This window comes from Megalops cyprinoides, chromosome 21 (genome assembly GCF_013368585.1).
Source record: "Megalops cyprinoides isolate fMegCyp1 chromosome 21, fMegCyp1.pri, whole genome shotgun sequence".
Classification (NCBI taxonomy): Eukaryota; Metazoa; Chordata; class Actinopteri; order Elopiformes; family Megalopidae; genus Megalops; species Megalops cyprinoides.
In genome coordinates, this window is record NC_050603.1 from 2,547,501 (window position 1) to 2,570,819 (window position 23,319).

The 23,319-nt window shown below is 52.2% G+C and overlaps 3 protein-coding genes across 3 annotated transcripts in view; 1 reads left to right on the forward strand and 2 right to left on the reverse strand.

The window, feature by feature from the left end:
• Positions 1–9,232, reverse strand: part of gtf2h4 (general transcription factor IIH, polypeptide 4) — a 12,083-nt gene extending 2,851 nt beyond the window's left edge. The window contains exons 1-10 of the mRNA XM_036515891.1: positions 9,123–9,232; positions 8,612–8,727; positions 8,088–8,192; positions 7,048–7,179; positions 6,130–6,315; positions 5,118–5,226; positions 4,687–4,755; positions 3,673–3,756; positions 2,961–3,129; positions 2,671–2,801 (exon numbers count right to left, since the gene is read on the reverse strand). Coding sequence (XP_036371784.1) covers positions 2,671–2,801; positions 2,961–3,129; positions 3,673–3,756; positions 4,687–4,755; positions 5,118–5,226; positions 6,130–6,315; positions 7,048–7,179; positions 8,088–8,192; positions 8,612–8,727 — 1,101 coding nt within the window. The 5' untranslated portion in view covers positions 9,123–9,232. The remainder of the gene's footprint in view (positions 1–2,670; positions 2,802–2,960; positions 3,130–3,672; positions 3,757–4,686; positions 4,756–5,117; positions 5,227–6,129; positions 6,316–7,047; positions 7,180–8,087; positions 8,193–8,611; positions 8,728–9,122) is intronic.
• Positions 9,233–9,970: 738 nt separating this feature from the next.
• polr1h (RNA polymerase I subunit H) lies at positions 9,971–11,936 on the reverse strand. The gene is made up of 5 exons (XM_036516222.1): positions 11,685–11,936; positions 11,412–11,531; positions 11,175–11,281; positions 10,937–11,046; positions 9,971–10,495 (listed from the first exon to the last, which is right to left on the reverse strand). Exons 2-5 carry the CDS (start codon positions 11,527–11,529, stop codon positions 10,471–10,473), a joined length of 360 nt encoding a protein of 119 aa, XP_036372115.1. The 5' UTR covers positions 11,530–11,531; positions 11,685–11,936; the 3' UTR covers positions 9,971–10,470.
• A 66-nt stretch (positions 11,937–12,002) lies between these two features.
• ddx39b (DEAD (Asp-Glu-Ala-Asp) box polypeptide 39B) lies at positions 12,003–23,005 on the forward strand. The gene is made up of 11 exons (XM_036555339.1): positions 12,003–12,082; positions 13,191–13,426; positions 13,778–13,905; positions 14,856–14,948; positions 15,109–15,292; positions 15,614–15,732; positions 20,551–20,682; positions 21,425–21,534; positions 22,264–22,408; positions 22,557–22,704; positions 22,821–23,005. Exons 2-11 carry the CDS (start codon positions 13,192–13,194, stop codon positions 22,835–22,837), a joined length of 1,311 nt encoding a protein of 436 aa, XP_036411232.1. The 5' UTR covers positions 12,003–12,082; position 13,191; the 3' UTR covers positions 22,838–23,005.
• The last annotated feature ends 314 nt before the right edge of the window (positions 23,006–23,319 follow it).

Below are 23,319 nucleotides of genomic sequence, written 5' to 3' on the forward strand. Positions count from 1 at the left end.
GGCGTGATGAGCAGCACAGAGAGTAACATGGGTAGCACGCTTCCTGCGCTGAGCGTGTGTCGTGCGGGGCGTGAGCGTGCGGGGCGTGAGCGTGCGGGGCGTGAGCGTGCGGGGCGTGAGCGTGCGGGGCGTGAGCGTGCGGGGCGTGTGTCGTGCGGGGCGTGTGTCGTGCGGGGCGTGAGCGTGCCGGGCGTGAGCGTGCGGGGCGTGAGCGTGCGGGGCGTGTGTCGTGCGGGGCGTGAGCGTGCCAGGGGTGAGCAAGCCGGGCATGTGTTGTGCGGGGCGTGTGTCGTGCGGGGAGTGAGCGTGCCGGCCGTGTGTCGTGCAGGGCGTGTGTCGTGTCGGGCGTGAGCGCGCGGGACGTGTGTCGTGCAGGGCGTGTGTCGTGCGGGGAGTGAGCGTGCTGGCCGTGTGTCGTGCAGGGCGTGTGTCGTGTCGGGCGTGAGCGCGCGGGACGTGTGTCGTGTCGGGCGTGAGCGCGCGGGGCGTGTGTCGTGTCGGGCGTGAGCGCGCGGGGCGTGTGTCGTGTCGGGCGTGAGCGCGCGGGGCGTGTGTCGTGTCGGGCGTGAGCGCGCGGGGCGTCTGTCGTGCTGGGCGTGTGTCGTGTCGGGCGTGAGCGCGCGGGACGTGTGTCGTGTCGGGCGTGAGCGCGCGGGACGTGTGTCGTGTCGGGCGTGAGCGCGCGGGGCGTGTGTCGTGTCGGGCGTGAGCGCGCGGGGCGTGTGTCGTGTCGGGCGTGAGCGCGCGGGGCGTGTGTCGTGTCGGGCGTGAGCGCGCGGGGCGTCTGTCGTGCTGGGCGTGTGTCGTGTCGGGCGTGAGCGCGCGGGGCGTGTGTCGTGTCGGGCGTGAGCGCGCGGGGCGTGTGTCGTGTCGGGCGTGAGCGCGCGGGGCGTGTGTCGTGTCGGGCGTGAGCGCGCGGGGCGTCTGTCGTGCTGGGCGTGTGTCGTGTCGGGCGTGAGCGCACGGGACGTGTGTCGTGTCGGGCGTGAGCGCGCGGGACGTGTGTCGTGTCGGGCGTGAGCGCGCGGGGCGTGTGTCGTGTCGGGCGTGAGCGCGCGGGGCGTGTGTCGTGTCGGGCGTGAGCGCGCGGGGCGTGTGTCGTGTCGGGCGTGAGCGCGCGGGGCGTGTGTCGTGTCGGGCGTGAGCGCGCGGGGCGTCTGTCGTGCTGGGCGTGTGTCGTGTCGGGCGTGAGCGCGCGGGACGTGTGTCGTGCAGGGCGTGTGTCGTGCGGGGAGTGAGCGTGCTGGCCGTGTGTCGTGTCGGGCGTGAGCGCGCGGGACGTGTGTCGTGCAGGGCGTGTGTCGTGCGGGGAGTGAGCGTGCTGGCCGTGTGTCGTGTCGGGCGTGAGCGCGCGGGACGTGTGTCGTGCAGGGCGTGTGTCGTGCGGGGAGTGAGCGTGCTGGCCGTGTGTCGTGTCGGGCGTGAGCGTGCGGGGCGTGTGTCGTGCGGGGCGTGAGCGTGCCAGGGGTGAGCAAGCCGGGCATGTGTTGTGCGGGGCGTGTGTCGTGCGGGGAGTGAGCGTGCCGGCCGTGTGTCGTGCAGGGCGTGTGTCGTGTCGGGCGTGAGCGCGCGGGACGTGTGTCGTGCAGGGCGTGTGTCGTGCGGGGAGTGAGCGTGCTGGCCGTGTGTCGTGCAGGGCGTGTGTCGTGTCGGGCGTGAGCGCGCGGGACGTGTGTCGTGTCGGGCGTGAGCGCGCGGGGCGTGTGTCGTGTCGGGCGTGAGCGCGCGGGGCGTGTGTCGTGTCGGGCGTGAGCGCGCGGGGCGTGTGTCGTGTCGGGCGTGAGCGCGCGGGGCGTCTGTCGTGCTGGGCGTGTGTCGTGTCGGGCGTGAGCGCGCGGGACGTGTGTCGTGTCGGGCGTGAGCGCGCGGGACGTGTGTCGTGTCGGGCGTGAGCGCGCGGGGCGTGTGTCGTGTCGGGCGTGAGCGCGCGGGGCGTGTGTCGTGTCGGGCGTGAGCGCGCGGGGCGTGTGTCGTGTCGGGCGTGAGCGCGCGGGGCGTCTGTCGTGCTGGGCGTGTGTCGTGTCGGGCGTGAGCGCGCGGGGCGTGTGTCGTGTCGGGCGTGAGCGCGCGGGGCGTGTGTCGTGTCGGGCGTGAGCGCGCGGGGCGTGTGTCGTGTCGGGCGTGAGCGCGCGGGGCGTCTGTCGTGCTGGGCGTGTGTCGTGTCGGGCGTGAGCGCACGGGACGTGTGTCGTGTCGGGCGTGAGCGCGCGGGACGTGTGTCGTGTCGGGCGTGAGCGCGCGGGGCGTGTGTCGTGTCGGGCGTGAGCGCGCGGGGCGTGTGTCATGTCGGGCGTGAGCGCGCGGGGCGTGTGTCGTGTCGGGCGTGAGCGCGCGGGGCGTCTGTCGTGCTGGGCGTGTGTCGTGTCGGGCGTGAGCGCGCGGGACGTGTGTCGTGCAGGGCGTGTGTCGTGCGGGGAGTGAGCGTGCTGGCCGTGTGTCGTGTCGGGCGTGAGCGCGCGGGACGTGTGTCGTGCAGGGCGTGTGTCGTGCGGGGAGTGAGCGTGCTGGCCGTGTGTCGTGTCGGGCGTGAGCGCGCGGGACGTGTGTCGTGCAGGGCGTGTGTCGTGCGGGGAGTGAGCGTGCTGGCCGTGTGTCGTGTCGGGCGTGAGCGCGCGGGACGTGTGTCGTGTCGGGCGTGAGCGTGCACGGTCCCGTCTCATCGTGTCCCACCTGCTGTGCGGTGATGCCGTTCGCGATGGCCTGCTGCACAGACTCCCTGGTGATCTGAGCCACCACCACGTTCGGGAAACGATACAGCATCTCACTGAACAGGGCCACCAGAGCGATCTGCAGCTCCGAGTCTGAAACACACACCCACACACATACACACATTAATATACAAGCAGGGTGTACCCTGGGAAAAGGGGTAAATCCACACAATGACTGACTGGACACTACAGTACATTAACACTGCACTGAGAGAGAGGATAATACAGTATATACACACAGACTGTACGCACTTGTGTAGGCATACAAGCGGTAGTTGGTTTCCACGACGATGAAGCCTGAATCCCCAGTGCCGGGAGCGGTGCCAGGAGTGGGGGAGGAGGCTGAGGAGGCAGAGTTAGCCGTGACACCCGCCGCCAGTGTGATGGCCAGCCGTGTGGGGTAGTACCGCCTGGACCTCCTCTGTGCAGGAGAGAGAGAGAGGGAGAGATAGAAAGAGAGGAGATAAAGGAAAAGAGAGGAAAGATAAAGGAGATACTATCATTCTGTTTGCAGATATTTTATCATTTATCATCTACTTTTGAGTTCCCTATTTACATGTGTTGTGTTCTAGTTGAATCTGGGTGACGTTACTGAACATCTAAATTCCAAATGTCCAGTTTGGCAGCGGCAGCTGTGAGGTCAGCTGGTCAGTGTGTGGGCAGGGGAAGCCTGAAAATGACAAGTGCTCAAAGCGTCTCTTTCGATTCAGTGATTTCAGGCTGTGACTGGCCCTCGCCGCCTCCCTGAGGCTCCTTCAGCAGTGAATGGCAGTAACAACGTTTCACCACTAGAGGGAGAAAAGGCCAGGAAGGCAGTCATATCCATTGAACCCTGTCTGTTTAGTTTTCCCCGCAGTTTAACACAGTAGCAAACCTTTTCTGTGGTCCTCCCTCTTTCTCTTCCTCCCCACCATCCTGTTCTCCTTCCCTTCCTTTCCCCTCCCGCTTACCCTCTCTGCCTTACCTTCCTCTGGAAGACCAGTCCGAACTCACGCAGGTGCTGGAGAAACGTTAGCAGGGACTCACTCATCCCCTCCACAGAGTAATCCTGTAACAAAGACCAGGCAAACATTTACCATCTTACTCCCCGGCTGTCCCCGTGGCTGAACACATGGTTGCCGTTACTGCAGACGACGACAGACTCACAGATACTCAGAGCGGACATGTTATCAAAGACAACTTCCATTGAACATGTATAACAGCTTTCCATTTCAAGACACAAACTGAAGCATAAACTACATTACATTACATTGTCATTTAGCAGACAGTGATCCAGAGCGATTTCATCCATTTATGCAGCTGAATATTTACTGAGGCAATTGTGGCCCAAGGGTACAACAGCAGTGCCCCAGTGGGAAATAACCTTTCAGTTATGAGCCCTGCTCCTTACCTCTAACCCACACTGCTGCAGTCTAGACTTTCATTCATCTGATGGGCTCAGTGCTCGGGGGTATCTGAATCAGTACATTACAATTACTGTGAATCAGTCATACTATTTCAGGTGTGCCTCCGCATGTGACTTTGAAGAAAGCTCATACCCTTATACTGGTAATTAAACGACAAGTTTATCTTTCCGTTGGGTTAAAGCTGGTAGTTCCAAACATGACCACAGGGAGGCAGTGTTACAGCATAAATACCCCTAAATTGCTGAAGTGGCAGTTTGGATTTATGGCTAGCATTACCTAACGGAAGTATGGCAACAGCAATGGAACTACCGTGGAGAATTTTCGCTTGTTGAACATTCTGGGACATAAAAGTCCAACCTCAAAAAACTAACCCCTGCTGACTTGCCAAGACTGTAAAGTAATAAGAAAATATGAACTTGTGCTTGTAGTGGTTCAAATAAAAAAATCCATGGAAGCTCCGTTTTCCTAAGACACTGTTAGTATGAATGTAGCACACACGTGTACACAGAAAAAAACATGCACCCCAGCAAGGTGCCATGATGCACTTCACAGCCGTGAGACAGGAGACTCACCCTGCCGAGAGTGGAGAAGCTGAGCTGGAACAGGAAGGACAAAATCTCCACCAAATCCATCCCTCTGGACTGAGAGAAAGAGATTCACACCATCACCGTGTGACTGGACACTACAGTACATTAACACTGCACTGAAAAAGGTTAATATAGTACTTTAGTTAAAATTCAGAAGGGAAATTCAAACTACATGTTCTTATCTAACCCATAACATCTTTTCTCTTATCACTTCATAACTTGATATAAATCTCCCTTATACGAAAACATGCACTGGAGAATATAATAATTGTATATGGAATATATGGAGACAACTAATATAACAAAAGTAGTTATATATGGAGGTATTGAAAAAGCGAATATAACCAAAGCTGCTCAGCCACCCCCAGCTGAACACTTTCGCCGCCTGTGCTCCGGGCACAGAGGGAGATACACACCTGTGCAGTGTTCAGGTACTGCAGGGTGAAGTACCACAGCTGGGAGGCCGTGTCCAGCAGGAGGAACTGAAACCCGGCAGATGTTATACAAGGAGCTTCCCCTGCCTCACTGGGGGGGGGGGGGGGGAGAGAACGATGGATTGAAGGAGGCAGATGGGGGGGGGGGTGGTGAGGGGGAGAGAAGAAGAGCCAAGGAGGAAGGAGAGTTATGAGTTTCAACCCCACTTCACAACACCATGTTGCAAAACATTCATTAACAGAGGAAACCACATTAATTCAGGAAATGTAAGCACACATCCCCCCCCCCCAAACCCTCATTCCGGCAAAACAACCCTGCACTATGAAGCAAACACAAAAGGGGGGAAAAAAATCAAATAAGATACAAGGAACCATCATCTACATCCATAAAACATGCACAGCACTCCCCTCAGTCTCCAAATACGCATAAAATGAGCCAGACTCTCCACCATATGAATGCTCAATCCAAGAAGGGGAGTGGGGGAGAGGGGGAGAGGGAGAAAGGAGGGCGAGCGACTGAGTGAATCGCATCTCCATCTGTCACTGCCTGAATCTGAATTATGCCTGGGAAACCATCAGAATGTGAGATGTGATCAGACCAGCCTGCAGGGGGTTCAGCCGAGGACACTTCCTAACGGATGTTCTGCGCTCTCTCTGTTTCCAATCTATTTCAAGCAAATAAATCAGACTTCATTTGCCAAACATTAAACCCGGGCTGAAGGCAAAGCAGATGGTATGCGTTATATGCTGGCCTGTGTCTGAACACAGATCTTAACTCTATAAAGTCACAGGGACTGCTGAACTTCCAGTGCATGCAGGCAAAAACAAAGGCCTACTAAAACAAACTGCCAGGACGTTAGCAGGTGACATGAAACATCGCCCAGCAAAACCTGAGAGTAAAACGGTTTCAGAACGGTGTCGTTTCTGTGTGTACGCTGAGACCGTGGAAAGCAGCGAGTAAGCGATGTGTAAGTGATGTGTAAGCCTGTAGCACCTCCTCATGAGCCCGGCCTGCGTCAGCAGCTGGGCGAGGTCCTGGCTGACCGCCGCGCTGGGCGACCCCACCATGAAGTGCAGGATGACCTCCCACCGCTCCATGGCGTAGCGGTCCAGGCTCTCCACATCCCGCGCATGGCGGTCAGGACCCAGACTGCTGCCCTCGTCCACCCACGCCTTACCCCTGAAACCGGGACAGACGGGAGGGAGAGAGGGAGGGTGGGCAGGAGAGGGAGAGAGGGAGAGAGCAGAGCAGGGGAGGGGGGAGAGGGAGATGGGGGACAGAGAGGATGGGAGAGGGGAGAAAGAGGGGTGACAGGGAGGGAGAGTGAGGGAGAGGGAAAGGGGGAGAGAGATGGAGTGAGGGGGAGGGAAAGGGGGAGAGAGATGGAGTGAGGGGGAGACTCTGTGCCACTGTGAATTACACTAATTCAAAGCAGAAGTGCATTTCCTGCTGTCTGTAAACACCGTGGTGCTGTTCATTCACGTCGGGAGAAGGGACTGTTACCTTTTTCCTTTCTGAAGATCTGCTTTTAATTTACATCTTCATTTTCTTTCTTTCTTGTCTATCTGCTGCCTTATTGGCTGCATGCCCTGGTGACACAGTTCCTTGGGTTTCTAACTGGATGATGACAGCCAATCAGAGGTTTAGTGTGCTCTCCACACATTTTCCAGTTTGGGCTTACGATTCTAAACTCCTCAAGGCAAAGGAAGACAGAGGCTAAATCCTTTTGAGAGGGACACAAACTCAGCCAACGTGAAATGAATTAAACTGGAATGAGCCGAGTCAAGCTGAACTGAGCAGAACTGGGCTGGGCTGGGCTGAACCGAGCTTAACTGAGCCCAGTCCTGTGAGAGGGACTCAGAGAGATAGAGTCACATGGCCACACACAGGCAGCGGCTGGCGGACACCCACCCCCCCAGCACCGCCACCCGCAGGTTCTCCTTGAAGATGGGGTTCAGCACGATCCCCTGCAGCCCCCCCTGCAGCTGCTGGTTGTGCCACAGCCTCAGTCCCATCAGCACGGACACACACTGGTCATGATCCCTGCGGCGGGAAGGAGAGAGCAGGGCACTGACATCAAACACAGAACAAGCATCTGAAACAGAGGAGCTGCGGATAAAAACTCTAAAAACAGCCATTTACTGAGATCATGCGATACAAAAAGCATCATAAGACATTGACTGAGATGACTTCATGATAGACAGCAGGCTGAGGCTGCCCCCTAGGGGTTGGAGGCCAATCTGCATCCTCATACACAGGCTTGGGACACATGTCTGTAGTGGTGGGAGTCAGAGGCTTTGTGAATTCCCATATTAGTGTAGCCATCATGTGTTACCACTGCCTGAATGGCTTTTATTTCCCCCCCTTTATGTAACCCTCTTTTTAACTCTAATTGCTCGTTAAGCTTGTCACAACAAACACTGCAGTCACACAGGAGCACTGAAGCAAGACAAATGATACACTCGCAGGCAGCCAACAGCCATTTTTCACATCTGAGGTCACTCAGTGTTTCACAGTGAGAGAGGGAGCTCACTGGGGTATAGGCGCCACTCCACACACATAATCTGAGCAACCTGCAGGCCCCTGATGAACCGCCGTGTGCCTGAGAGCAGTGAGACGAGGACCACCCGGCCGACCCACCCGCGTGTGCCCCTGGCACAGGAAACCCAATCTGCACCATCGCTCTGGGGTCCTGATCACTGTTATCTGATGACTCAATGATATGAAGGAATCCCAATGTTCTGCCTTGAAGAATTTTGATTGGTCCATACCAACCAGTGACTGACAGCATAAGGTAGCTCCACCCATTATGGGGTTCATTCTCCTATCACTGTAGTGATTGTGTTTAGTGGTAGACTCACACTGTCACAAGGTATTTCCATGCACCTGTAAAAAAGCTGTGCCGAAGCACAAAACCAAAGTCACACAGGCCGTCTGAAGCAAATACTCACTTCTGACTATCCTTTTTTACCCACAAGGCAACGGCAGCCTGTGGGAGGGGCTGATCCAGGAAAAGCATACGCATCACATAGTTCTTGGCCAATGGGGGAAGCTCCCTGTCAGGCAATCAGAGGCAAAAGATGACATGAGACACTGATGTAATGACTACCTGTCAAGTCAACTTGCCTGCTTATTCAAACGTAAGCACAATTACAAGATTTTACATATCTCATCAACATCCTTCCTCCTGGCATCGTTACTGGGTTATGATAAGTCATAAAAACACATCAGTAAAAAGTGTGTCTTCTAACTTAATATCTCGATTTTTTTTTATCATTTTTAAAGTGCCCTCGGTATCTGACGGACAAGCCATTTAATATACTCATTTGTATTTCCTGCAAACGGGGGACACTGTCCGGAGTTAACCCACACAATGGCATTCGTCGCCCAAATACAGCATATCGGGAAGGGTTTGCATGGTGACATATGCACAGTTTTCAGACCGGGGTTCACCGGCGTCGGTCGGGCGGTTTACCTGAAGACCGCAAGGCAGGTGGCCGGGTGGTTGTACAGTCTGTCCAGGACGTCTGGACTGAGTTCCCTCAGGTATTCATGGAGGTTTTTACACTGCAGCTGAACCCGCAGCTTCATCTGTAGAGACACAATGTAGCGGATACGCGGAAGAAATGTCAGCTCGACCGAAACGGTCCATTTAAAAGCATCCGTACTGCCAAGATAGCTCCCTTACCTAGTCAGCCGGTTCACTTGCTAGCTAGTGTTGAGAAACAGCTATGTAACGGGGGATATCATCAGCACAGTTCACACGAAAGACTTGAAAATGGCATCTGCAACAGTGTTGTTTGCAACGTGGTTCAACACGTCAAAATTGCACAAAATTAATCTAGTAAGTGGTTAGCTAACTAGCGATTCATTGTCTACATACTGCTAACTTGCTAACGAGTATGGAAACACTGAAGCATTCTACTCCGAAAAGGCTACAGTGGCACACCCCTACATTTAAAAAGCCATGAAATCGGAGAATCTACCTTATTTGTAGGTTTCTTTACAAATTAATTGCACGATCCCCCAGGACCATCTGCAATCGTGCGGTATGTTGCTTACAGCACTACTTCAAAGTGAAAGTGGTCAGAAGCCATGTTGCATTATCACGTGACTAACTCCTGCGCGAAGCGGCTTCCTGATTGGTCCAAAGTAAAATGGACCGCGCGCGGCGGTCGTTCCTCTTCCGCCTCAGAAGTTGTGTTCAGCATTACAGTTCCGATGATGACGTCGTACCTAACGTGCAAAGTGTACACCATCTTTGACAAAAAAAAAATCAAAATAAATCCGACAAGCTGGGTACTCTTGTCAGTTTTCGCAAAACGAAATGTGTATTCCACCGAGTTCACGTGCTGTTTCAGTGAGTAAATAAGCACTTTTCACTAACAGGTTGTTAGGAAGTGTGTGCATCTGAAATGTATGTCATCATTTATTTACTGTGCACAGCGACCTACCCTTTAACCAGTTAATACAGACGGACATTCAAAGAGGAAATTCAGAGTCAGCAGTGATGCTCAAGTTCAAGAACGTTGCCCTGTATGGGACTGTTAACCGCCAAACTCCTCTGTACAATTCTGTTTCTCAATCACTGCAGATATTTCAGAATTTATCATGCAATCAGTGCTTTGATATTATAACTTAATGCCAGTTCAAGCTTCACTTCATCTGTGCTTGCATTAAATAAACTGAACCTGTAAAAAAACATTTTTTCTTCTCATTATAACTCTCCTGACTTTAGTTTTCAATGTTAAAGTGGCAGCATCTGAGGTTCATCATGACATTAACAAACTCGATGAATTGGAAATGAATGAGTCCATGAACAGTTACAGCCGATTTGGAAAACAGACTTTAATACAGAAGACTTACATAGGAAAACACAACTCAAAAAATGAACATAAGTGAAGCAATTCTCACAAAAACACAAGCATACTCTTGTTTGAGATTCCTTCCACTTGAATGCTCTGATTGGCTGACAGAACAGCTGCACCCTCAGGCTCCTCCCCCCAGGTCCAGGCTCCTTACCATTATTGCAGTCTTTTACACAACGTCATGCAGTTACGTCACATTTTTCTCTTCATTGCAGACCACTTGAAGCTTCATGTCACAGCACCTCTATGACAAAATCACTAATTATGCAGTCCTAAAACCATGTTATGAGAGAACAGTGCATATGATACATAGTAAATATGCAGCAAGTGTGTAATGTGTTAGTATAAATCCACTCCTCTTAGGCTGTGGTTATTGCAGCAGAAGCTCTGTGAGCTCACGACAGTTTTTCTGACCCCAAACAAGAGGAACGCAGCCTGGGAATGAAAGCCATTCTGCTCCTTTTCCTCAAGAATCTTCTTTCTCTTGATACCTGGAACGTGCAACATAAATGTCAGTTTACACACACCACTGCTTTAGCACTGAATGGTTTGCATGCGTGTACTGAGGTTTAATCTAATTTGTTTGCAATTCATTACAAACTGTGTTATAGGCAATGCATTGTAACACAAACCATTGGGGATGTACTGTGCAGTATTCCATACTATATTTATACTTATATTTTACATTTAGTTGCTTAGCAAAGTTCTAATCCAGAGGGACTAGGGTATAATTATTACATGTCATTCATTTAGACAGCTGGATATTTACCGAGGCCATTGTGGGTTAAGCACCTTGCCCAATTAAACCAGCAATCTGAGGCTTAGGAGCTCTGTTACTTACCGCTACAGAACACTGCTGCCCCTGTGCTGGGGTGTTTATGATCTGCCCGGTGAAGCGTGTGGTGCACACGTGTTGGTACAGGGCGTATTACCTGCAGTGTATGCACGTGTAGAAGACAGTCTGTCCTTCGTCTGCAGACCTCATCTGTCTCGTGTGATACACCATCCCTTCCTTATTGCAGCGAGAGCAGCGCTTGTCGATCTGGGGAGAGAGGTCAGCGAGAGCAGTGTCACTTTATTCAGTTATTCAGCAGCTGCTTGTATCCAGCCTCAAGTCATAACTGCAAACAAGGGTTTTCTAAATATGTTACCGACTGGACAGGAACTTACCACTGGTCCCTTGAGTTCTGACGACTCCTCCTCAGTTTCCATGGTGACAGTAGAGGATTTCAAAGAATTGAACACCACAGAAGAGGTAATCACTCTACCTGCAAATTCTGAACAAAATATAACAAAGGAGTGTCACGCATCAGATGTCCTTCGTGAGCCCGTCCTGTCAATGCGTGTGTACAATCAGCACTCAAAAGAGACTGTAAAATGCAGCAATCAAGCTCTGCAGTTCCTCACCGCGAACGGAGACACTAAAATGACAGCGAGGACAAGTGACGGTGTCCTGCAGCCCGGGTAGAGGCAGAATAGTCCCGCATTCTGCGCAGAAGTTCGGATCTCCGCTGAAGCACGACATCCCTGAAAAAATACGGAGGCGAGACTGAGTATGTTTGTGAAAACGGCAAAGTCCTCTGAATTGTATCTAGCCTCAGTTTTTAAACAAAATGGGACACTAACTCTTTTATAACTTAGAGTAACTTTCGCTGTCTGGCTAACTAGCCACCCACTTACCGGCGTATATTGGTTCGATCCGAAAGAGACTTCTAACACACACGTGTTTCGCGTTCGGATTTATCTTCCAGTAAAGGATACTCCGATGGCCCTGGTGTTATATTAAAATTTCACTTTCGACATACAGTAATAGAAAATAACACAGCACTGTTCTTCTGGTGCTCGTAGTCTAAACTTATTCAATACCAGTAGAAACAACGTAAATTCCCGCAGCACAAATCGGTGAGACGTTCGTGACGCGCCGTATGATGATTTACAGGCATTTCTTTAGCCACCGATGTCCTGGGGCCTTTTCTTCATAAGCCTTCCGCGCAAATTGATGACGAAATCAAGGGACATAATCTAATCGAAGCGAGGGTCTGCGTATATTTCTGCAAAGCTATATTCAAATTTGTAAGGTAAAACAATGAAATAACCCACAAAACCGCCTGTCAATCTAGTTCCCTCTTTATAAAGATAATAAACGAATAGCATTTGTCGCTTTGCTTTAGCAGCACGCCAAAGGGCAGTACTTGGCTAACCGCGCCTGCAGTGGCCTGTTGCAAAACTGCTAACTAGCCTGCACAGCATGACGATGAAGTAGTCAGTTAGGTAGTATGCAGAATTAAAACCGTGTAAAATCTCTGCACCTGCATCTTCACGATGGCCGGGTCAGCATTATTGCAATTTTATACCTATCGTTTGCTAGCTAGCTATGCTAATGCTAATGGTAATGGTAGCCAGCAAGATGGGTATTTCCCCCCTATACGCCGTTATCAGATAATCTAAGTAGACCGGCAACCTGTGTTGTTCCATCCGATCACGATTTGCTTGCAATGGAGAGCAGGAATAATTTCTTTTGTAACCTTATTCTCGTAATGTAGCTAATCTTGGTAGGCACGACACGACACGGCAGGTGGGTAGTCTAGATAGCGAGAGGGTAGTAGATACACGAACGGTTTCTAGTTTTCTAGGTAGTCACAATACAGTTTATAACATTTATGATACTACAGTACTGGCTGCGTGTTGTAGCTAGTGCGAACATTGTAAAATGGCAATGAGAATGATCAAGGTGATTTAGTTAGCTAGGTGCAAACACTCCCGCTGAGCCCTTTACGGTTAATAACACGCGTCTTCCCACGCACCCACAGGAATGCACAGACTTGTGAATTTCGCTCTGTGTATCCTAGTGAGTGAAAAGCCTTCTAAGTTCCGAGACTGTATTTTAAAGTTCGTGCATGCATTTGTGTGGTTTGTGGGGGACATGATCAGTAATAGTCCTGAATGGCACGTTCGGTCAGTTCAACATGTTTTGTTTATTTAAATGTTCTCATATTAGCCGTGAACAAACAGCTGTCTAGCTGTGCGAAATACATTATTTTAAATATTTTTTAGTCCTGTTGCAGCATGTGTATGTAATCAGAGTAGCAGGTAGATGCCACTTCGTGCAGGACGGAATGACGCAATAAGGTAAATATTTAGCCGGCAGTGTTCACGTGCCGCATTGTGACGTCCTGTCCGTCGCAGGATGACGGAGAATGACGTTGAGAACGAGCTGTTGGACTATGAGGAGGACGAGGTGGATGGAGGAGGCGGAGTTGGGGACGGGCTGGGCAGCGGCACCGGGGACCCCATGGCCTTGCGGAAGGAAGGGGTGAAGGGCTCCTACGTGTCCATCCACTCCTCAGGCTTCAGGGACTTCCTGCTGAAACCCGAGCTGCTCAGAGCCATCGTGGACTGCGGGTTCGAGCACCCCTCCGAGGGTGAGTGGGGACAACTGCACCACTCTGCACTCTGCTCTCAAACACACTGGCCACTGATCAGCTCACACCGAGTAGGTGTGCATGCTCTCTGACATCAACACTGATCCTGGATCAGCAGACACCTCTTACAGGAAAACGGTGGAGTCATAACCAGAGATGCATTCGTTGACCCCGGATCAGTTGTAGCCGGGCAGAAACACCCAGAGCCTGTAAGAATTGATAAGCGTGGTCTCTTTACACCAGTCCCTGCATAGCGGTCAGTGACACCAGGGGAAGCAGTGAGGGCGTGGTTCGGTAGCGCAGAGGGAAGGGGAGGAGGGTAATGTGGCTCTGTGTTCCTTCCTGTTCCAGTTCAGCACGAGTGCATCCCGCAGGCCATACTGGGTATGGATGTGCTGTGCCAGGCCAAGTCGGGCATGGGGAAGACGGCCGTGTTTGTCCTGGCCACTCTGCAGCAGCTGGAGCCCGTCACCGGCCAGGTGTGTAACGCTGTCTGCGTCTGTCTCTGTCTCTGTCTCTGCCTGTGTGTGTCTGTATCTCCTGCTGTGTGTGTGTGTCTGTAACTCCCTCTGTCTGCCTGTCTATGTAACTCCCTCTGTCTGCCTGTCTATGTAACTCCCGCTGTGTGTGTGTCTCTCTAACTCCCGCTGTGTGTGTGTCTCTCTAACTCCCGCTGTGTGTGTGTCTCTCTAACTCCCGCTGTGTGTGTGTCTCTGTAACTCCCGCTGTCTGTGTGTCTCTGTAACTCCCGCTGTGTGTGTGTCTCTGTAACTCCCGCTGTGTGTGTGTCTCTCTAACTCCCACTGTGTGTGTGTCTCTCTAACTCCTGCTGTGTGTGTGTCTGTAACTCCCGCTGTGTGTGTGTCTGTAACTCCTGCTGTGTGTGTGTCTGTAACTCCTGCTGTGTGTGTCTCTGTAACTCCTGCTGTGTGTGTGTCTGTAACTCCTGCTGTGTGTGTCTCTGTAACTCCTGCTGTGTGTGTGTCTGTAACTCCTGCTGTGTGTGTCTCTGTAACTCCTGCTGTGTGTGTCTCTGTAACTCCTGCTGTGTGTGTCTCTGTAACTCCTGCTGTGTGTGTGTCTGTAACTCCCGCTGTGTGTGTGTCTCTGTAACTCCCGCTGTGTGTGTGTGTCTCTGTAACTCCTGCTGTGTGTGTCTCTCTAACTCCCGCTGTCTGTGTGTCTCTGTAACTCCCGCTGTGTGTGTGTCTCTGTAACTCCCGCTGTGTGTGTGTCTCTGTAACTCCCGCTGTGTGTGTGTCTCTGTAACTCCCGCTGTGTGTGTGTCTGTATCTCCCGCTGTGTGTGTCTAGTGCTTTTTATCTCTCTTTCTCTATGTTCTGCACTCTCTCTCCTCCCCGTTATTTGAGTCTGTGCATGTGTCAGTGTGTGTATTTACCATGTCGGGGTCTCTGTTTCTTCTTCTTAGGTGTCAGTGCTGGTGATGTGTCACACCAGAGAGCTGGCCTTCCAGATCAGCAAGGAGTACGAGAGATTCTCCAAGTACATGCCTGCAGTCAAGGTACTCCACCCACCACCTTCTTAAATCCCGCCCACACTACCCTCCTCACCTCTAAACCCCACCCACCACCCTCAAAACTCCATCCACTCCATTCTCCACATTTTAAACTCCGCCCATCCCATCCTCCACCCTTGTAAACCCTTCGTGTCTGTCTGCTCAGGTGGGTGTGTTCTTCGGGGGCCTGTCCATCAAGAAGGACGAGGAGGTGCTGAAGAGGGAGAGCCCCCACGTGGTGGTGGGCACGCCGGGCCGCATCCTGGCCCTGTCCCGCAACAAGAGCCTCAACCTGCGACACATCAAGCACTTCATCCTGGACGAGTGCGACAAGATGCTGGAGCAGCTCGGTGAGCGGGGGGGTGGGAGGGAGGTGGAGCTCAGAGCACACACACGTCAGGCTCTTGCTGAGGGAAGAGGGTTGGGTCGTGTTCTAACTGGCTGCAGTGCCCCAGTCCAGACTGGTATATGCAACACTTGCTGTATGTGTGATCTTGGGGGTTCTGACCTGGGTTCTCTGTGAAGCTGCTTTGTGACAAACTCTCTTTTAAAAGAGATATAAAACCGAAAGTGATTTAAATTGACCCCCCCCCCCCCCGTGGTCAGAAGCGCAGATCCCTGTAGTTTCTCCCTGCGTGTGACCGTGACCCCCCCCTCTCTCTGTCCCACAGACATGCGCCGGGATGTCCAGGAGATCTTCCGAATGACCCCCCACGAGAAGCAGGTCATGATGTTCAGCGCCACCCTGAGCAAAGAGATCCGCCCTGTCTGCCGAAAGTTCATGCAAGATGTAATTACCCCCCCTCCTCCTCCTCCTCCTCCTTCAGATCCCAGACCTCCCCTCCCCCGTCCCTCCCGTCCCCCAGAGAGGGGGCGCGGGGGTTGACACGTTCAAAGCCTCCCTGAGAGACCGAAAACGCACGTGGGACAGATGCCACTCTGCATTTTTACCCACTCACAGCAGGCCGCAGCCGTAAGCCGAGCGTACACCTGCGAGCTCTGTACAAATGCGACAGTCCGCTGGTCTGGCCAGCAGGTCCGCAGCAGATCACTCTCAGACACAGTTACACCCCTGTGGCACACTAATGAGTTTTCCCTGTATGTGTATCGACACACTGGTTCTGTCACAAACATCCAAAGTAAAATCTAGCACGGTCTAGGGCACAGTCCCTGACACGGTGACAGCATTGGGGGGCAACGTTGACGCAACGTTATGAAACGCTCCATGAACGAAACGTTGTGAATGCAGCCTGTCTGGCTGGTGTCAGTTATCGTCAGGCCCTGTATGTCAAAGCACCAGAAGGGAGGGGCAGGCTGACGGACCCAGGCCAGTTAAAGAGCTGTGGGAAGCGCAGTGTGTTAAACCAGCCCCGAGGCGAAGGGCCTGGCACCCTCTCAACCCCAACAGAGCGGCGTTACACACGCGCTGGGCAGCGGAATACATTCACTGAGAAAGTAGAGTCACACACCGGCCCTTACAGTGCCAGCACATAACCTCAAATAATTCCATCCGCATGTAGGATGCTGTCTCAAAACGGCAACCTCAGAAATGATACCAGCCGTCTTCCTTTCATACAGTCTGGTACACAGGTGAACTACCCTTTAACTTACCTGCCGATTTGAAATCTAAGTCAGCAGGACCAACCCTCGGTGACACTTGGAAGCGGTATTTATCAGGCTTATTTCAGAGATAAGACAGGACGCTGAGTGTTATCCCACAATGCTTTGCTGTAATCACTCTCCTGGAGCTGCTTGTAATCCTGACAGAGGTGTAAACCCTGCCCCACTCCACCAGCAGGGGGAGATGGAGAGCGACAGTCCTGTTAGCACACAGGTCGCTTAGATTGGAGCGATGCTGAGAATAGGAGAGTAGGAAGGGGAGAGAGTGTTGGAGGGAGGCGAGCGGTTCAGACGGTGGAAAGCACACTTGAGCTGTCCGTGTTGCACAGACGGGGTCAGTGGCCATGTGGTTACAGTGTTTGCCCCGATGCTGGAACATTCCCCTCACAGCAACGCCCGTGACTGATTTTCCGAGATTAAGTAGGGTCTCGACCTTGTGACAGGCTGCTGTCCTGCCGTTAGCGGGTGGGGGGCGGAGAATCGCAGGGAGGGGGGCAGAGAAAGGGAGGGCAGGAGAAGCCCCCCCCCCCCCCCCCAAGAGCTGCCCGAAAAAGCGCAGGCCGAGAGAGAGAGAGAGAGGGAGGGTGTGCGCGGGAGAGAGGGACGCCAGGAGCGAGGGAAGGCAGGGAGGACTGAGCTGCGGAAGACTGGAGCGGGAGGGATGAGACGATCGAGAGAGCGAGAGAAAAGAGGAGAGACGCGCGGGTGCAGAGAAACGGAGAGAGAGAGAGAGAGAGAGAGGGAGCGGGTGCAGCGACCCCTTTAGCACCGGCAAACCGACTGGGCCCGTCAGTATGAGGGGTAAACCAGGAAGCCAACTCCAAAAATACCGCCAAGAGTCCGAAATGGCACGTTCCAGAAGCTTCGCAGCTAGCGTCGCGAAAAGAGAGAAAAATAAATCCCGTGAATTAAAAAAAAAAAAAAAGCAACAATTCTGCAAAACATGGAAAGACCAGCTGTAGGGCTCAATAGGCAAAACATTGTAGGCCTTGGAAGAAAAGTTAAAAAGTAAACATTTCAAGAGGAGATTACAACATCAAACTAGAATCCAGTAGTTACAACCCCTTCCTCTTGGTTCATAAAGCCCTGATAAACATCATCAGTGAGAGATGTCTTAGTGAAAACAGCACACACCAACACCAAAGTGGAGCCAAAAATCCTTTTTTTTTTTTTTTGTTTTTGTTTTTAAAGGCTCTTAGACAGCTCTTAGAAAGGCTCTAAAGTGCTCGGAGACACACACACACACACACACACACTACTGTTCAAACACACCTTCTCATTTACATGTTTGCACTGACAAAAACAGACAAGCACAAACACTTACAGACACACAGCATTCACTGAGCTGACAGAAGAATCAGCAGATCAATCAGAGGAGGTGGGGGAACACCAGAGAAGTCTAGGCATTGGACTGTTTGTTTGACTGACAGCCAGTCAGAGAGGAGAGGAAAGGCACACTAAGAGGTTAAACTCCAAGGTGCTCACTCTCCCTCTCAGCGATGCTGATGTTCGATCTCGGTCACATGGAGCACTGATCTGAGATCAGCATCACTGAAGGGGGAATAAGGGGCCAGAGAGAGGTTTGGAATCTGACCACTGACTGACTTAACTGAGAGAAACGGAAGTCAGAAGTGGGACGCTGATGGAGTTTCAGGTAGCCTCACAGGTATCTGAAGACAGGTCCAGACAGTGGGGGCTCAGACTGAGACAGCTGGACTCCTGCACATGGGGAGACGAGCGATAAAGTGTGGAATTTTTGACAGTTGTTTAACTGAAGGTAAGTGTCAGTCCCCTTATTTAGCAATGTGAGGGAAATTCTTTTCTGTGATTATCGTCACGGCAACGGTGATCTCGGCTCGACCCCGGTTTGGCTGGTGGGGAAACCTCTTCCCTGCGGGGGCTTTTAAAGGCACGGAGTGTTCTCTGCGAAAAGGATCGTTTTACAGCAGCCCTTAGCGTGTCGCTCAGTTTTTTAGGTTGGGGGGTGGATGCTAGTTCCCGCTCCAGTGAAATTGTTGCTGCCCAGGTTTAATAGGCTGTAAACCCATGACTCATCTGAATGAGCCACTGAGATCAGTTTGCAGCCTAAGGCCACAGTCAGGGGCGCGTATGTAAGCCATTAGGAAATATGAGAGCTTCATTGTAGGTCTTGTTTATGCTTTGGATCAGGTCTCAGTCGAGCAGCGCATTTATTTTCCTGGTATTTATGTTTGCATGTAATCCTCGGGCAGGTGCTGTCTTACAGAGAGACGCGGTCAGTGCGTGGAGTGGAGTAGGGCACGTCTCTGCACAGACACAGAATCACAGAGCCCCCCCGTTGGGTTGGTATTGGGTCAGGGCTGATAGATCGTAATGGATCAGGGCCGATAGATCGTATTGGATCAGGGCCGATAGATCATATTGGATCAGGACTGATAGATCGTATTGGATCAGGGCTGAGAGATCATATTGGATCAGGACTGATAGATCGTATTGGATCAGGGCCGATAGATCGTATTGGATCAGGACCGATAGATCGTATTGGATCAGGGCCGATAGATCATATTGGATCAGGACTGATAGATCATACTGGATGAGGGCTGATAGATCGTATTGGATCAGGGCCGATAGATCATATTGGATCAGGGCCGATAGATCATATTGTATCAGGACTGATGGATTGTATTGGATCAGGGCCGATGGATCATATTGGATCAGGACCGATAGATCGTATTGGATCAGGGCTGACAGATGGGTTGATTGATCGACAGAGGGGATCACACTGGTCCTAAGTGCTGGCAGTGTCGGTATCTGTAACTGGTGGAGAGATCGGCTGGAACGAACAGGGAGCTCCATGCAGGAGGTTTAACACGCGCGTCTGATAGGAGGAGTTGCGCATCCGAACACCAAAGCCAGGCATGTGATTGGCTGCTTCCCTCAGGCAGCTGGAGGATGAGTGGCTGGTTAGTGGCTTTAGTCCCTCCCTTTTCGCTGAGACGCCGGCAGCCGGTCTCTGTGACTGCCCCAGCTCACACATTGCTAAATAAGGGACCGCGACTGCAGCTGGATCAGTGAGCGTGGCATCCGTATGTCTGTGTGTGTGGCACTACGCCAGAGAGGGTCTGTTCAGTCTAACCACAAAGGTAGAAGTCCTGGTGGAAATGTCAGGTGCATTAAAAGGCAGTTTTTGCTTGGCGGAATGCAGAAAGGGAAAGCTGCCTTTAAACGTCTTACACATGTTCAGCTTTTCTCTTTGCTGTTAGATTGAATAGGTTCACTGATAAGCTGTACTGGGTGTGTGATCTCAGAGAGGGCAGTGTGTCAGAGCCAGAGAGCGTGTCGTGTGTGTGTGTGTGTGTGTGTGTCCACGTGGTGTGTAAGAATGTGTTGAGGGCGTGTGTAGATGTTACGTGTGTGTGTGTGTGTGTGCGCGTATAGGTATGCATGCATTTGTCTTGTGTTTTTGTTTGTTTTATATTTGCATGCCTGTGTGCACGCTGTATGTGTGTGTGTGTGTATGTATGTGTGTGTGTGTGTGTGTGTGTGTGTGTGTGTGTGTATGTGTGCGCGCACCCTCTCGCTTGTACCACACCTGGAGTGTCTGCAGTGGGAGGGGAGGGGAGGGTGTATCTAACGCCCATCCCTCTCTCCCCCTCCCTCTCTCTTTCTTTCCGTTTCTGCTTCCCCCTTTAATGCCGTTTCCCCTCCCTCTCCCATCATTGACCATCCCTCGCTCCTCCCTCTCTCACACCCCCCCACCATCACAATTATCATCACCACCACCACATACTGCTCTCTCTGCTAACCGCATCTATCATACCTGCCTCTGACTCCGCCCTCTTTGTACCATCCTGTCCTGGCTGCCTGCCCCTGTCCTTTCCCCTCCTCTCTGCCAAACCGTTCTTACCCCTGCCTCTCCTCTCCTTCTCGGACCACCACGCTCCCGCCCGCCCCTCCCCCCTGCCCCAACACCGTTCCGTCCCCTTGCCCCTCCCCCTGCCCACCCCAGCCAATGGAAATCTTTGTGGACGATGAGACCAAGCTGACGTTGCACGGCCTGCAGCAGTACTACGTCAAGCTGAAGGACAACGAGAAGAACAGGAAGCTCTTCGATCTGCTGGACGTGCTGGAGTTCAACCAGGTACCGCAGAGACTTTCTGCCATGCGCAAGAGTTCGGGCAGATACCATAGACTGTATGCCATGCTCTAGATTTCAGCCAGGTACTGTTTAAATTTACATTTTGTTATTTAGCTGTTGTTCAGAGCGATTTACAAAGATCAAAGTGCGTATATTAAAGCTGAATGAAACAGTGCGTACAGCGACACAGCTGACCCAATCCAAACACACTCCGGCCCCTTACACAGTGCTGTGATATTTAGTGCGTACATGCTTGATAGATCAGTGCAATCAAACGTAACTTACAGGAGTACTACAATTTACAGTGCCCTACAGTAAACCTACAACTTAACCTACAGGAATACTACAACGTACAGTACAGTAAAACTACAGGAGTAAGTAAAAGGGCTCAGCCCTGTCATTTACCTCAGAGAATGACAGCATAGTTAATCCAAGCGTAAGAGCTGAAGCAGGCCTTATAGACACTGAAGAACAGGTCATCTGAGTGCTGGAGGTCACGCTGTACGCTCACGGTGCTGTTAAAGCCACGTGGAAGACTTCAGCCAGCTGCTACAGCTGTTGCCCCTGGTCCCACGAATATCATTAAGGGCATAAATTACCACCCAGTGGATCGGCCACTAAACCTGCGTGTATGTGTGTATGTATGTATGTACTTGCACGTGTGGGTGTGTTTGCGTGGATGTATGATGTATATGTATGGTGTGTATGATGTGTTTGTGTCTGCGTGCGTGTGTGTATTGTGCAGGTGGTGATCTTCGTGAAGTCGGTGCAGCGCTGCGTGGCTCTGGCCCAGCTGCTGGTGGAGCAGAACTTTCCCGCCATCGCCATCCACAGAGGCATGCCCCAGGAGGAGAGGTGGGCAGTCTGCGTGTGTGCGTGCGAGTGAGCGTGTGTGCGTGCGAGTGAGCGTGCGAGTGAGCGTGCAGTGTGTGCGAGTGAGCATGCGTGCGTGTGAGCGTGCGAGTGAGCGTGTGTGCGTGCGAGTGAGCGTGTGTGCGTGCGAGTGAGCGTGCAGTGTGTGCGAGTGAGCGTGCAGTGTGTGCGAGTGAGCGTGCGTGCGTGTGAGCGTGCGAGTGAGCGTGTGTGCGTGCGAGTGAGCGTGCAGTGTGTGCGAGTGAGCGTGCGTGCGTGTGTGCGTGCGTGCGTGCGTGTGTGCGTGCGAGTGAGCGTGCAGTGCGTGCGTGTGTGCGTGCGTGTGAGCGTGCGTGCGTGTGAGTGTGCGTGCGTGTGAGCGTGTGTGCGTGCGAGTGAGCATGCGTGTGAGCGTGTGTGCGTGCGAGTGAGCATGCGAGTGAGCGTGTGTGCGTGCGAGTGAGCGTGCGAGTGAGCGTGCAGTGCGTGCGAGTGAGCGTGCAGTGCGTGCGTGTGTGCGTGCACTGTGGCACGCAGAGGTCTATCGTGTGTTCATGTTCTGTGTTGTTGTGTGTCTGTACAGCACAGTACAGTACTTTGTAGGTGTGTCTGTGTAGAGCTGCTTTGTGTGTGGACGTTTGTGCAGTTTATTTTGTTGTTGTGTATTTTGTTCATTGAGTTTGTAATTGTGTGTCTTTCCTGAGCTCACCGCTCCCCCTCTCCCCCATCCAGACTCGCTCGCTATCAGCAGTTTAAGGACTTCCAGAGGCGAATTCTGGTGGCCACCAACCTGTTCGGCCGAGGTATGGACATCGAGAGGGTCAACATCGCCTTCAACTACGACATGCCAGAGGACTCCGACACATACTTGCACAGGGTAACCCCCAAATCAGACGGGCTTTCATTGATATTAATGTTGATATCAGTGATATTTGATTTTAGTGATATTTATGTGTGGCAGTATGAATACTCTCCTCCATTCCTGTGACTTCTCTTTCTCCCTCCCCCCCTCCCCCCCGCCTCAGGTGGCCAGGGCAGGTAGGTTCGGGACGAAGGGTCTTGCCATCACCTTTGTCTCGGACGAGAGCGATGCCCGCACCCTGAACGACGTGCAGGACAGGTTTGAGGTGAACATCAGCGAGCTCCCTGAGGAGATCGACATCTCCTCCTACAGTGAGTGTCCCTCATGGCCCCTCCCACTGTCGGCCACGCCTCTTCCTCTGTCTGTCTCCTCCTCCTGGTTACCCCAGGCCATGCCTCTCACTCACTCACTCTTTCTCTCTCCACAGTTGAACAGACCCGATAAACAAGAGGAGAAGAGGAAGCAGAGAATTCTTTTTTTTTTCTTTTTGAGGGGGTGGGCAATATCTCAGTAAAGAAAAAGATCATTGGACAGTTAGTCTAAACTCACTCAAAAGTGATTGGTTCTCCGGTTCAAAATGACGAAATGAGTATATAGAGAGAAAAAAACCCATAAAATGCCAGTGCTTGCGTTCAGTCAAATGGTCTTCCTTTGAATAATCCATAGTGCCCTCTACTGCCCCCTTAATAAGAGCAAACTACGTAGCAGCTGAAATTAAGCTCAAACCGTGAAAACAAAGATAGTTGATAACCATCTGATTTGGGTGGTTTTCTCATTGTCGGTTGGTTTTCAGTGTATTTCGAATGTTACATTTTTTTTTCATTTGTTCTGACTTCTGTTTGTATACGCCATGAGGCAGCCTTTTCTCAATATTTGACAATGTTTCTGTGTTCCATGGTGTTTGGATAGTGATCACCCCATGTATG